The sequence below is a fragment of the Capsicum annuum genome, chromosome 6 (assembly GCF_002878395.1).
Source record: "Capsicum annuum cultivar UCD-10X-F1 chromosome 6, UCD10Xv1.1, whole genome shotgun sequence".
Taxonomy (NCBI): domain Eukaryota; kingdom Viridiplantae; phylum Streptophyta; class Magnoliopsida; order Solanales; family Solanaceae; genus Capsicum; species Capsicum annuum.
The window spans coordinates 32,025,656-32,039,741 of record NC_061116.1 but is presented as its reverse complement, the minus strand read 5'-3'; the positions used below and the strand labels follow the sequence as shown (position 1 = coordinate 32,039,741).

The following is a 14,086-nucleotide window of genomic DNA, read 5'->3' as shown; positions in this document are numbered from 1 at the left end:
CAATATATATATACACACACGCTATTATTACTACTACTACTACTATGGCGGATCCAAGATTTTAGAGTTACGAGTATTTGGGAGGTTCGAACACACATATTGATGTCCAAAACTTTAAGGTGTCGCCTAAAAATCAAAGTGTTCACTTAACTTTTTGATTTTCTAGTTGTTGTTTTAAATATTATATCTACTTATATATATTTTTTATATAATTATACTTTATCTGCGTCGAATTTAACAAATGTCGGAGCACCACAATAGTTGAGGTATTTATCGAATTGAGTAGATTCCTGAATGCCAAAATAGTTGTGAATAATTAATTTAATAGAAGATGGACATGTTTTTTGAGAAAAAAGCCTTTGATTAGGCGGAGTTTAGTTTTTGCCTAGAGAATTAGCAGAAATAGTTCATGCAACTGGCTATATTTTGGATGAAAAATGGGTTAGCTTTACAGATTAGAGTAAGGTCATCGGCTAAAAAGAGATGAGATATTTCTAGAAATGATACAGCTTCCCACTTAAGAATATCAACTTGGTGGTATATATAAGTGGAGAACATTTTTATACAGAGGATAAAAATGTACGGGGACATGAAATCTCCCTATCGAATGCCCCGTGAAGGTAAGAAATAATTGTTCGAGATTCATTTATAAGCAAAGAGATGCTGCTAGTGGATATACAATTCATAATAAGACTACTAATATTCTTGGAAAAATTTAAAAATGTGAGAGTACGGCAGACAAACGACCATTCTAAACGGTCAAAAGGTTTCTCCAAATCTAGTTTAAGCATAAGACAACCCTTAGTAGAATTTGTTTTATTAACATGATTGAAAATTTCTTGAATAAAGATTGCATTATCACAAGCTCTACGACCTTTAAGGAAGCTAGTTTGGTAATATCCTATAAGTTTAGAAAGGAATGATTTAATGCTTTGGAAATGATCTTTGTAAAGACTTTGTAGATAGTATTGCATAATCTAATCGGCCAAAAATTCTTTAAAAATTAGCATTTTTAAATTTGGGAATAAGACATGGATAAGTTCTATTCAAATCTTTCAGGATGATTTGGGTGTTAAAGATGTTACGGCAATAGTCAAGGACACTTTGATGCACCATATTATTGAGACAGAGAATGGTCAAGAGACCTTGAATGCTGTCTACACTTTGGTTATTAATATTATTAAGCACTTTTCAGGGAGATGGAATGATAACAGTGAAAGTATCAGGACTTTACTCCAAAATCTGAGGTGCAAGACTCTGACGTTGTTTAGGTGGTATAAAGATGTTTTCTTATCAAGAGTCATGGAACTACCATAGAGTAATAGATCTCATTAGAAGTCCAAAATCATAGATGGTCTTTCCATATTATTTGCTGAAAAAGTTAGGAAAACCCTGAGAGGACCTAACCTGAGTATTAACTATGATAAGTACATATATGGGAGATTGATAAATGTTTGTACTCAAGAATGTCTAGCTTTATGTACTGAGATCAAGCTAAACCAGCAGATTAGGAAGTATCATCTTAATGAGAGACAATAATTAGGAGAATTTTCTGAGCAATTCGCTATAGACATTCCCAAAACTTCTAAGGAGCCTTATAGGCACAAGGAGAAAAAAATCTCTGAAGATAGAAAGGCTAAGAGAATTGAGATAAAATATAAGAGAAAAAAGGGTTATAAATCCAAAAAAGAGTATAGAAAAGCCAAGAAGACTAATGCTTGCTACAGATGTGGCAGAGTTGGTCACTTTGCAAAAGATTGCAAAGTAAAAGAAAAGATTAAGATTCTTGCCTTAGATGAGGAAGTTAAAGACTCTTTATGTAAAATATTGCTTAATTTCTCTCTGGTAAATTCTAGTCCGGACCACAGTGATAATGAGGAAAATTATTCGTCCACGGATGAAGATTTACGAGTCCGTCAAAATGAAGATTATATGTCTTCAAAAGATGAATGTCTTTCCTGCCAACAAGGACAACCTTGTACTAACAAGGAAGAAGAATATATTTTTTGTAACATCTACTCTCAATTTCAAGATTTAGAAATAAATGTCTTGAAAGAAGATAAATTAGCAGCTCTGATGAAAATGCTAAAAAACTCAGACTAGGAGGATGACCAACCATCTATCAGTTATTCTCGCAAAAAGGAGGAAATTCCTTGTATTCCCTCCCAAAAAAGACCTTATACCAAGACAGAAGTTTATAAACTTCTAAAGGAAAGACAAAATATTGTTAATGTCCCTGCAACAACCCAAGACCTTAAGAATGAGATTGATAATCTCAAAAAGGAAATATCATTTCTTAAGAGTCACAATTTGGCTTTGGACAAAAGGGTTTCTGCCTTAGAAAACCCAACTGTGGCACCTAATGTAGTAAGCCCTACTCTTCCTTTGCCTGAGGAAGATTTTCTCCAAACTTTGAAAGTTGTTACCCAGCAGCATTTTTACGCAAAAATAACTCTTTTAATCAATTATAATTGTAGAAGGAGTTCATATCTCTCATTGATAGTGGGGCAGACTGTAATTGCATTCAAGAAGAATTGATACCTTCGAAATATTTTGTGAAAATCACTCATGTTGTAAGAAATGCTAGTGGCCATAAAATGGGGGTAGAATATAAAATCCCCAAGGCATATGTTTGTCAGGATAAATTATGCATGCCAGAAACTTTCGTTTTAATAAAAGATATCAGTGATGAGATTATTCTAGAAAAATCTTGTTTTGTGCATATGTATCCCATAATTCAGTGGGATGAGAATGGTGTAATTGACACTTTTGAAAATAAACAAATTAAGTTTGAATGGTGTGAACCACCATATACCAGGTATATAAACCTAATAAGGGAAAAAATACTTTCCAAAACTAAAAAGATGAATTTCCTAAAAAATGAAATTTGCAGTTTGACTATTGATCAAACTCTTCAAAATCCTAAACTGATTGAAAAAATTGAATTGTTAAACAATTATTTTTGAATAGAAATATGTGGAGACCACCCAAATGCTTTTTGGCAAAGAAAAAAGCATGTGGTTAGCCTTCCATATGAATAAAATTGAGGGTAATATCCCTACTAAGGCAAGACCTTGCCAAATGAATTCTAAATACTTAGAATTGTGTAAAAAAGAAATTGATTCTCTTTTGCATAAAGGTCTGATACGACCTTCAAAATCTCCGTGGGCATGCACAACTTTCTATGTTAATAAACATGTTGAACAGGATAGAAGAGTTTCGAGGTTGGTTATAAATTATAAACCTCTCAACAAAGTCCTTAGATGGATCAAGTATCTAATTCCAAATAAAAAGGTTAAACATATTATATGATGCTCTAATATTTTCTAAATTTGATTTGAAATCAGGTTACTGACAAATCCATCAATGGAAAACAGATAAATATAAAACTACTTTTAATGTTTCAATGGGACAATTTGAATGGAATGGAATGTCATGCCATTTGGACTGAAGGATGCTCCTTCAGAATTCCAGAACATCATGAATGAAATATTCATGCCCCATAGTAATTTTATAATTGTCTATATTGATGATATATTGGTGTTCTAAAAAATATCGAGACACATTTTAAACATCTGGATCTTTTCAAAAAGATCATTATACAAAATGGCTTAGTCATATCGAAGCCAAAAATGTTCCTTTTTCAGACAAAGGTAGAATTTCTCGGTCATAATATTGACCAAGGAAAAATCGTCCCTATAAATAAAAGTATTGAATTTGCTTCTAATTTTTAGATATTATAACAGATAAAACCCAATTGCAAAAATTTTTGAATAGTCTGAATTATATTTCTCCTTTTATAATGGATTTGACAAAAAACACAGCTATCTTGTATGATAGACTGAAGAAAAGTTCAAATGCATGGACAGAGAGTCATACTCTCGCAGTAAAAAATATTAAAGCAAAGGTTAATAACCTACCATGCTTTACTTTGGCAAACCCCAATCGAAAAAAAATCATTGAGACTGATGCCTCTGACATTGGCTATGGTGGAATTTTGAAGCAATATTTCCCACAAGATAAGTAGGCCTGTATTATTCAATTTTATTCTCAAAAATGGAATGCCAGCCAGAAAAATTATGCAACTTTGGCTAAGGAAATCCTTGTTATAGTCAAAAATGTTTTAAAATTTCAAGGCGATCTTTATAATCAAAAGTTTATTATAAGAACTGATTGTCAGGCTGCTAAATTTATTTTTAATAATGATTGTAAGCACGATGTGTCAAAGGACATGTTTGCAAGATGGAAAGCTCCGTTAGCTCCATTTGATTTTGAAATTCAATATTTAAAAGGATCAGATAATAGTCTGCCCGACTTTTTTTCTCGTGAATATCTGACCTAATATTTTTCGTGTTGTACAGGATGGCATCTCAAGGTTCCAATTCCTCTTATAAGGGAAAGGGAAGAGGTAGATCAACCTCCACTAGAGGCAGAGGTAATGTCCTTTCCCAGATTGGTAACCAAAGGCTTGTAGCCTCGAACATTGCAAGTTCAAGTACATCAGATCTTGATACCAATCAATAAATGTACCAAGAATTCTTAGATTTTTCATTAAATTAAAATCAGAAAAATAAAGAGAGCCCTCATATGCTAGTGCTCTCAAAGATAATGATAATGAGCGTATGGAACTCTATGAGCGAAACAAAGCAGAAGAGGTCATACTTCTTCTTGAGAACCATGATCTCAGATAGAGAGAAAATCCATGGAAACACATGTAAAAGTACATGGATAATACTATCTATACTACTGCAACATACAAATACAGGAAGCATTACGAGACTATATTGTCTCAAACAGCATCTGTTGAAATTCAGTATTTTTATGCAAGTGGTAATGTTAGGAAAGATTATAATTTCTCCAAGATTATAATCAAAAAGATTTTCACTCCTGAGGAATGGGGCTTGATTACCCTTAAAGAAAAGGACTATATTCATTCTGAACAACAAAAAATCGCAGTTAAATATAATTACTGAAATTATATTGAGAGTTTTAATAAGACTCTATTATGTGAGAATCCTAAGAGATCTCATTCATGGTTTATCAAAGTTTGTGAAAATGTCTACAAACAATGCATATCAAATTGGTTTGCTCAATGGTGGATCTTGTATGGTTCTTTGAAAAAAAAATTTGCCTGAACCTTTCAAAAGTCTTTATAATGACTGGATAGAAGTATCACCAATACTTCTCAAAATGAACAAAGAGAATATTTATTTTGAAAGAATATCGACAATATATTTCTTCATCGAATTCTCCATTCCTTGGATCTTGAAATGGTCCATAGAGGTAAAACCAAATCTCGACAATCTCCCATGTTTAATGAGAATTTATTATGCTAAATTCTGGAGTAAGTTAAATCAACAAACTGCAAATGAAAATGTTCATAGACATCAATTAATTTAAACAATAAAAGCAACTGTTACTCAATATAAACAGCAGAAGGAGATGGCTCCATTATATGAACAGGAGGAACACAATTCGTTAAAAAACATTGCTCGTAAACTTCAAATGAAGAAAGGAACAATGTCTAAATCAGAGATACTAACTTCATATATGGAAGAAGTCAAGCGAGATCTAATGAAGAATCTCGATCAAGGATGTCCTTTAGATATGTCCATATCTTTCGCAGGTCATACTACGAAAAATGAAGAAGACTGCTTAGCTGGGAAATTCCAAAGCATCCGGAGTGTTGAAGAACTAGATCTGGATGAATACTTAAAGTGGTTCTAGGATACACTGGAAGAATCCTCCACGTCTGCAAAAGGCAAAGGAAAAAAATAAAATAATTAAAGACCCCACTGCTAATAGCATTATTAGGGGACACAGCTTGATGGCAAACAACTTTTATAAAGCGCACAGTAGAGGCCACTAACTTTTATAACAGTAAAAGCCATATATAAATAGTAAAGGCCAATGTAAACAGTAAAGACCAATAATTTTCTTTTGTTGTTTTCTTGGAGCATCCGTTATATAAGGAAGCCCAATTTTATTTTGACGGACAGGTTTTCAGAACCCCCACTCTCTCTACTACTCTCTCTGTACTCTCTTGTAATATTTTTTTGATTTGAGATAAAGCTTTGGTCCTAAGCACAACCATCCATTATAAAGGTATTTAAATTTTTGTAATTTTAAAATTTTTATTTTTATTCTATTTATCATAGCCTAATAATAGACTAAATACTTAGTGTTGATAGTGTTTATCATGGCCTAATGATAGGCTAAATACTTAGTAGTAGTAGTAGTAGTAATAGTAAGAGGAAACAAATATAATAATAGTAATAATAATAATAATAATAATAAATAATAATAATAATAATAATAATATATAATTACTTATAAATAAAGGATTGATGAAAAACACAAAAAGACAAAATAGTAGTTCATCCATTCTTCATTTATATATAAGAGTAATTACTACTATATGGGAGAATCTCCCTTTCTAATTGTCCTCACAAATTTTTTAATACAATTAAATAGCAACAAATGTTTACTTATTTTTCTTACAAATTCTAATATTTGTACTTATTTATTATTCTATGATATTTTATTTGAGACTTAGTAATTGAACTATACATAATATTTATTTTTTTTTAATAAATCTCTTCTTGTTCCTTATTTAGATTACTTGTTTATTTTTACTTTACATTAAAAACTAATTATTTTTCTTTCTTATTTACTTTAGTAAATCATGAAAGATTTATGCCTTCACTACAAGAAAAGTGTTTATTACCTGAAGATTTTCATAGGGATAATATGGTAAAATTCTCAAGTAATTTGATTACCTGCGAATTTTCTTATCAATTAGAATCCAAAGTAAATAACTTCGTAGGTAATTATTACCTACGAATTTATAAAATCCCTAAGTAATTTAGCTGCGAAAATAAATTCGCAGGTACATTATTTGTGAATTTATTTGCGATTAACTATCAAAATTTTGCATGAATTATTTGATAAAATTTCATAAAAAAGGATTTTGCCTGCGGATTTCCACAAAAAAAAATCACAAAATATTCTCCACGAAGATTCCCAAGTAAATCCCTAGATAATTTAACTATGAAAATAAATCCGCAGGTACGTTATTTGCGAATTTATTTGCGATTAACTATCAAAATTTTGCATGAATTCATTTGGTAAAATTTCATACAAAGGAATTTTACCTACGGATTTCCACAAAAAAATTCACAAATTATTTCCCACAAACTATTTTGTAAGAAAATTCTTATAAAATGCCCCAAGTAAATACGCAAGAACAAATTTTTTCAAGAAAATTTTCATGAATATTTAGCATGAACATCCCCATGAAAATTTCTAAATAATCAATCAGACGTAAATTATTTAAAATATTTCACAATTAATCAAAAATCTATTCAAAACCTTCAATAATTCTCAAAAACATCATTCAATACAAGTCTAATGTAAAATCATTAGAGCTAACAAAAAAACATAATTCAAAACATTCACATCAATAAAATATGATTCTTAAATAGTCCAACAAAATATTTCAAACTTGAATCCTCAATAAAACTACCAACCATCAAGGTCAGAATCACTTTCATCCACGTTATCAAAATTAGGATCACTTTCATTCACATCGTCAAAGGCATCATCACTTTCATCCTCTTGGTTGTATTCTTGAGATGGGCGTTCATCATTTAACAAATCCTTTAACTTCCAACAGTCGAGCAAAACCTTTCCACCACAAGAGGCCGCTTGTACTAAATTGCTTGATGCTACAACAAAATACACAGAAGACAAATGACAAGATTAGAGTTGTAATAGGAAAAAGGCAAATACAAAAAGAGTATTGGCAACAATGTAGTAAAACAACAGAAAGATCTATTTCAATAAAAATCTTGTTATTCTCTTACATTAATTGAAGATGAAATAGAAGAGTGGGGTTGATATTATAATTTTATGTTGCTATACTTAACTATTTTCAAGTAACTAATTCACATTTCAAGTAACTAAACTTGACCATTTTCAAGTCACTACTACACACTTTAAGTCACTACACAACCATTTTCAAATAACTAATTCACATTGCAAGTCACTACACTTAAAACATTTTCAAATCACTAGTACACATTTCAAATCACTACACTTAACTATTTTCAATTAACTAATTCACATTTCAAGTCAGTATACTTAATCATTTTCAAGTAACTATACTTTATTATTTTCAAGTTATTAGTACACATTTCAAGTGACTACACTTAATCATTTTCAAGTTATTAGTACACATTTCAAGTAACTACACTTAAACCATTTTTAAGTCACAAGTTCGCAATTTCAAATAACTACACTTAATCATTTTCAAGTCACTACACTTAATAATTTTCAAATAGCTAATTAATTGACATTTCAAGTCATTATACCTGAAAATTTTCAAGTAACTACACTTAACCATTTTCAACTCACTAGCACACATTTCAAGTCACTACACTTAACTAATTCACATTGCAAAGCACTATACTTAATCATTTTCAAGTCACTAGTACACATTTGAAATCACTACACTTAACCATTTTCAAATAATTAATTCACATTTCAAGTCACTATACTTAATCATTTTCAAGTAACTATTTCACATTTCAAATAACTATACTTAAACCATTTTCAAGTAACTATTTCACATTTCAAATAACTATACATTTTCAAATCACTACACTTAATTATTCATTTCAAGTCACTATACTTAACCACTTTCAAGTAACTACACTTAACCATTTTCAAGTCACTAGTACAAATTTCAAGTCACTATACTTAACAATTTTCAAGTCACTAGTACACATTTTAAGTCACTACACTTAATCATTTTAAAGTCACTAGTATACATTTTAAGTCACTACACTTAATTATTTTTAAGTCACTAGTACACATTTCAAGACACTACACATTTCAAGTAACTATACTTTATTATTTTCAAGTTATTAATACACATTTCAATTGACTACACTTAACCATTTTCAAGTCACAAGTTCACAATTTCAAATAACTACACTTAATTATTTTCAAGTCATAAGTTCACAATTTCAAGTAACTACACTTAATCATTTTCAAGTCACTAATACACATTTCAAGTCACTACACTCAGGCCATTTTCAAATAGCTAATTGACATTTCAAGTCACTATACTTAAACATTTTCAAGTCACTATGCTTAACCATTTTCAACTCACTAGTACACATTTCAAGTGACTACACTTGACTATTTTCAAGTAACTAATCGCTACACTTAACCATTTACAAGTCACTAGTACACATTTCCATTCACTACACTTAATCATTTTCAAATAACTAATTCACATTTCAAATCATTATACTTAACCCTTTTTAAGTTCATCTTTCGTGAAGCTAACCCATGAAACAATTGGAGTCCTAGGAAGTATAAGAGCACCAGAACTTAGAAATAAACATCTGGAAAATCAAAAAAATTTATTCACGCCTAAAATTCATTTTTTACTTGATGCATCAGAAGTCCATCAACAAGGAAGCAGGGCGAAAAAACAACTCGAAAACAGATCAAGAGAAATCTCAGCTCTTCATTTTGGAGGGCTATTTACAGAAAAGAAAAAAGAAGAATAGCTTAATCCAACAAAACAAAAAGGCCACAAATTAAAGAAATTATTTCATTATAAATCATAAATTTTGACTGCACTACTTTCAACTGATAGTTGTAGGAGAAAAATAGGGTAAAAATTAAATTAACGCATGCTCATCTACAACTCTAACCAGATGCAGTAAACCACAACGGTTCCTAGATAAATTTATGTTAACATCGACGTGCTAAATGATTGAACAACGCTATGGTACCTGAATAGTTCACTCCGAGCTGGTTTAACTTCATTGTATTGTTTTGTTCCAGAAGTAACAGTGAGATCAAGGTAGATATCTTTGCTTGAATATGATTTGTTACATTTTCTGCATTTGAAGCCCGATCTGTAGATTGCAGTCTGCGAGTTTTAATTTCAATATGAAACAATATTTAGGACACACCTCGAATAGCGGTTGGTTGGCTTCGCTGGCTGGTGGTACGCCGGAAAAAGGCCCATCGATTTCTCTGTTTGGACGGTGGACGGGGGGAAACGAGTGGTATAGTATTTGTTGTCCACCGGCGGCAAGTTGCCGGTTGTGGTGCAGAGCTTGTAGTTCTGTGGAAGAGGGGGACCGGAGAGAGAAAAGGAGGGAATGGGGCGGCGCTTGTCGGTAGCTCGTCGGTCGAGGCATTGTGATGGTTTGATGAGGAGGGTGTTGACGACGGTGAAGCGATACTGGTGGTGCCGAGGTTGCCGGCCGGTTGATAATTGCATCCGCCGGCGGCTATGCCTTGAGAGAGAAAGGGAGACAAGATGGAGAGAGATTGAGAGATTAGGTTTCTTTGATGTATAAAGGAAAGTAAGGACGAGCGGATCTCAGTCGTCCGATCATTTTTTATCAATGGCTGAAATTAAAATTATTCAAAAAGGAGGCAGAAAATGAAATTAATGTTAATATAATTCGGTTAAAATTGATATCAATTGAGTACAAGATGGCTAGAATTTAAATAAATTAGGAAAATTGTTTTAAGTTAGACTGCTATTTAATAAATATAATAAGGTGTCGCTATTAAATATAGATAATGCATGTAGAATTAAGGTTACGTAAAAAAAATATGTTACAAAATTATTGTTAACAATTTAAAATAAATTAGTTACAAAATTTAAAAATAATAATAATAATTATAATAATAATGAAAACTAGACAATGTATTTATAAATTGTGAGTGTGCATATTTACGAAAGATGATTTAAGTAAGAAAATTATGTAATATATTATACAACAACAGACCCAGTGTATTCCCACAAAAAGTGGGGTCAGGGGATAAGATGTACGCAGTCTATATCGCTACCTTCGAAAAAGTTTATGTAAAATATTATATTTGAATTAAAAAATTATAAAAAATGATAATAAAATTAATAAAAATAATTTGTAAATATTTAAATCATTAATGTAACTCGTCGTTATTTGGGTAGAGGTGTTAGTTAATCTTGAATTACTTATTCATCACTGATGACCATTAATTTCTCGATCTCAATAACGAGTCAAGCTAAGATTGATGATTAGCTCAAATACATCTTCGATATCATATTCAACTGCTTGATTAGCTCGTGTGAGCTTTACAAGTATTTTTAAAATTGAGTCAAGCTAAGGTTTAGTCAGCTCGAATTAATATCAATTCTGACTCGTTAGCTTCTTGTTATTGTTGTTGTTGTTGTTGTTGTCAAATCATGAATGTGACACGTTAATATTTATTTGATATCAAAATAATACGTAGAATGTTGTTGTTGTTGTTGTTGTTGTCAAATCATGAATGCGACACGTTAATATTTATTTGATATCAAAATAATACGTAGAAAATATCAACATTTAAAATTGATAATTTTGCTAAAATAGCAGTCTAAGAGGGGTATCAGGAGGTCAAAATTGGGTGTCAGCACAACTAACTCAATTTATTCTCACAAATTGGGGTCTGTGGAGGGTACAGTGTAGGTTGTTTCTAATAGACCCTCAGTTCAAGAAAAATAGTCTGAAGTTGTTCAATTTTTAAAAAAGTATTAGTAAAAATTGATTTAATATTGATCGTTGATCAAATGTGATGAACGATTGAGATTAGAATTGAGGAGATGAGTCAAATTGGAATTAGATATTGAGTTAAAAAAATTGAATTGAGGATTTCGATTGAGTCAAATTAAACTCAATTGACACAAATTGAGTACAAATGGGTAGAATTTAAATAAATTAGGAAAATTGAATTGAATTAGTTTGATATTTAATAAATATAGTAACTATATAAAATTAATATTATATATATCCATATATATAATAAATAAATGTTGATCAACGTTTGAGATCTAAAGATTAAGAATTTGGTTTAAAAAATTGAATGAAATTTGAAATTGAGTTCAATTGGAAACAATTTGGGCTAGAATTGTAATAAATTGGATAAAATTAAGCTAAAATTATTACAAATTGGCAAAATCAGACTAGAAAATAAATAAATTATAAAATTAAATTGACTAAGGTTGCGAATTAATACAATAATGATAATAGTAAAATAAATAATACAATTATTCTCAGATTAGTTATGAATATATTGTGTAACTAAAAATACGATGCATAATATATTACTTTAAAATCAATGATAACAATAATTCGGAATAGACACCTATAAAGTATGAGTACAAAATTCTGAATCAAAGAAACTAACCTCTGATTTTGAATATTTCTCAAACAATTGAAACTTTGATTTCGGGTCTTCTCCTTGTCTTCTTAAAGAAAATTTAATTTTGGTTTTGATTTTTTAATTTTTCGGATCGATTTTGATTTTTAATTTTTGAAATTCGGTTAAAACGGTTTGATTTTTTATTTTAAAAAAAAAATATTTAAACCGAAAAATGGAAATCATATAAATAATATATATATTTTATTATATATATAAGTTTTATGTTATATATATATATATATATATTATATTCAGTATAAATAATATTTTTCCGTTATTTCATTTCATTTCATCCATGTTGAGTAATTTATATTTGAAAATGAAAAATAGGTTTTAAAAAATTATTTTTTTCTAAAAAAAATCATCAATTTTAAATGCCGACCATGACAAATAAAGACTCACTACTTTAATCTTCAAAATCGAAATAAAAATTGAAATAGCTGAATCGGATTTATAGAAATCGAATCAAATCGAATTCATTTTGGTTTGATTACGGTTGTCATTTTCATCAATCAAAAAACCGAACTGATATTAAATAAACAAATCAAACAAACAGAATGCCCGCCCCTAATTTCATCATGTATATTATTTTGAAACTACCTAATACTTTCAACTCAATGTAAAATAAAATAATTTTTTAATTTTATTTTGTGATTATATACCTTATATCTCACACCAAATGGCTCCTAAATGTACATTATATTGATATATTATATTATTGTGCGTAGTATGATGCCTTACAATTATATTTAAATTAACCAATAGAAAAATACGCTCTATTTGATCCCTGAATCGTTCTTCACCCTATCTTAGGCCAACGAAATTTCACCTCTTTAATTTTTTGGTGATAACATAACGAGTCAAGTTAAGGTTTATTCAACTCGAATACATCTGTAATACCATCTATGTAAACAAACTAATTATAATTTCTTGAGTATCTTTTGCTTCATTATACGTGTCCACCGATTTAATGTTTAATTTCTTTTTATTTTATGTTTTTTATTTTTCAAGTTTATTATTTTCCTATTTAAAATTTTCAAGTCATAAAAATCCTACGTAAATCTCCATGAAATAATTTCATTTAAATTTATAGCAACACAATCCCCCAATAATTTTTCAAGTAATAATTTCGTAAGTAAATCCCCAAGAAATAATTTCAGCTAAATTTGTAGCAACACAATCCCTCAATAATGTTTCAAGTAATAATTTTACAGGTAAATCCCCAATAACAAATCCCCAGCAAAATTCGCAACACAAAATCGCCAAATAATTTTTTAGGTAATAAAATCCATTACATAAATTTTCACCAAAATATCTCTACATAAATTCGTAGGATAAATTACCTGTGGATTTTTCTATGAATTTAAAAATATATTTATTTGTTCATGTACCCGTAGATTTATCTAGAGATAAAATAAAAGTCGATACATTTCCCCAGGTAATGTCGCGAGTAATAGTTTCGCAGGTAAATCCCCAAGAATAAATCACCAGCAAAATTCGCAACACGAAATCCCCAAATAATTTTTCAGATAATAAAATCCATTACATAAATTTCCACCAAAATATCTCTACGTAAATCCACAGGATAAATTAGCTGGGGATTTTCCTATGAATTTAAAAAATATATATATTTATCCATATACCTGCGGATTTACCTAGAGATAAAATATCCACCGATACATTTTCCCAGGTAATGTCGCAAGTAATAATTTTCCAGGTAAATCCCCAAGAATAATCTCCAGCAAAATTCACAGAACAAAATCCCCAAATAATTTCTCAGGTAATAAAATCCATCACATAATTTTTCACCAAAATGTCTCACGTAAAT

The 14,086-nt window shown here is 30.0% G+C and overlaps 1 protein-coding gene and 1 pseudogene across 1 annotated transcript in view; one reads left to right on the top strand and one right to left on the bottom strand.

Annotated features, from left to right (window-relative positions):
* The window catches only part of LOC107874385, a 32,866-nt pseudogene extending 27,139 nt beyond the window's left edge, over positions 1 to 5,727 (top strand).
* Positions 5,728 to 7,352: 1,625 nt separating this feature from the next.
* LOC107875079 overlaps positions 7,353 to 14,086 on the bottom strand; it is a 10,743-nt gene continuing 4,009 nt past the window's right edge. The window contains exons 4-6 of the mRNA XM_016721715.2: positions 9,993 to 10,437; positions 9,810 to 9,917; positions 7,353 to 7,727 (exon numbers count right to left, since the gene is read on the bottom strand). Coding sequence (XP_016577201.2) covers positions 7,522 to 7,727; positions 9,810 to 9,917; positions 9,993 to 10,437 — 759 coding nt within the window. The 3' untranslated portion in view covers positions 7,353 to 7,521. The remainder of the gene's footprint in view (positions 7,728 to 9,809; positions 9,918 to 9,992; positions 10,438 to 14,086) is intronic.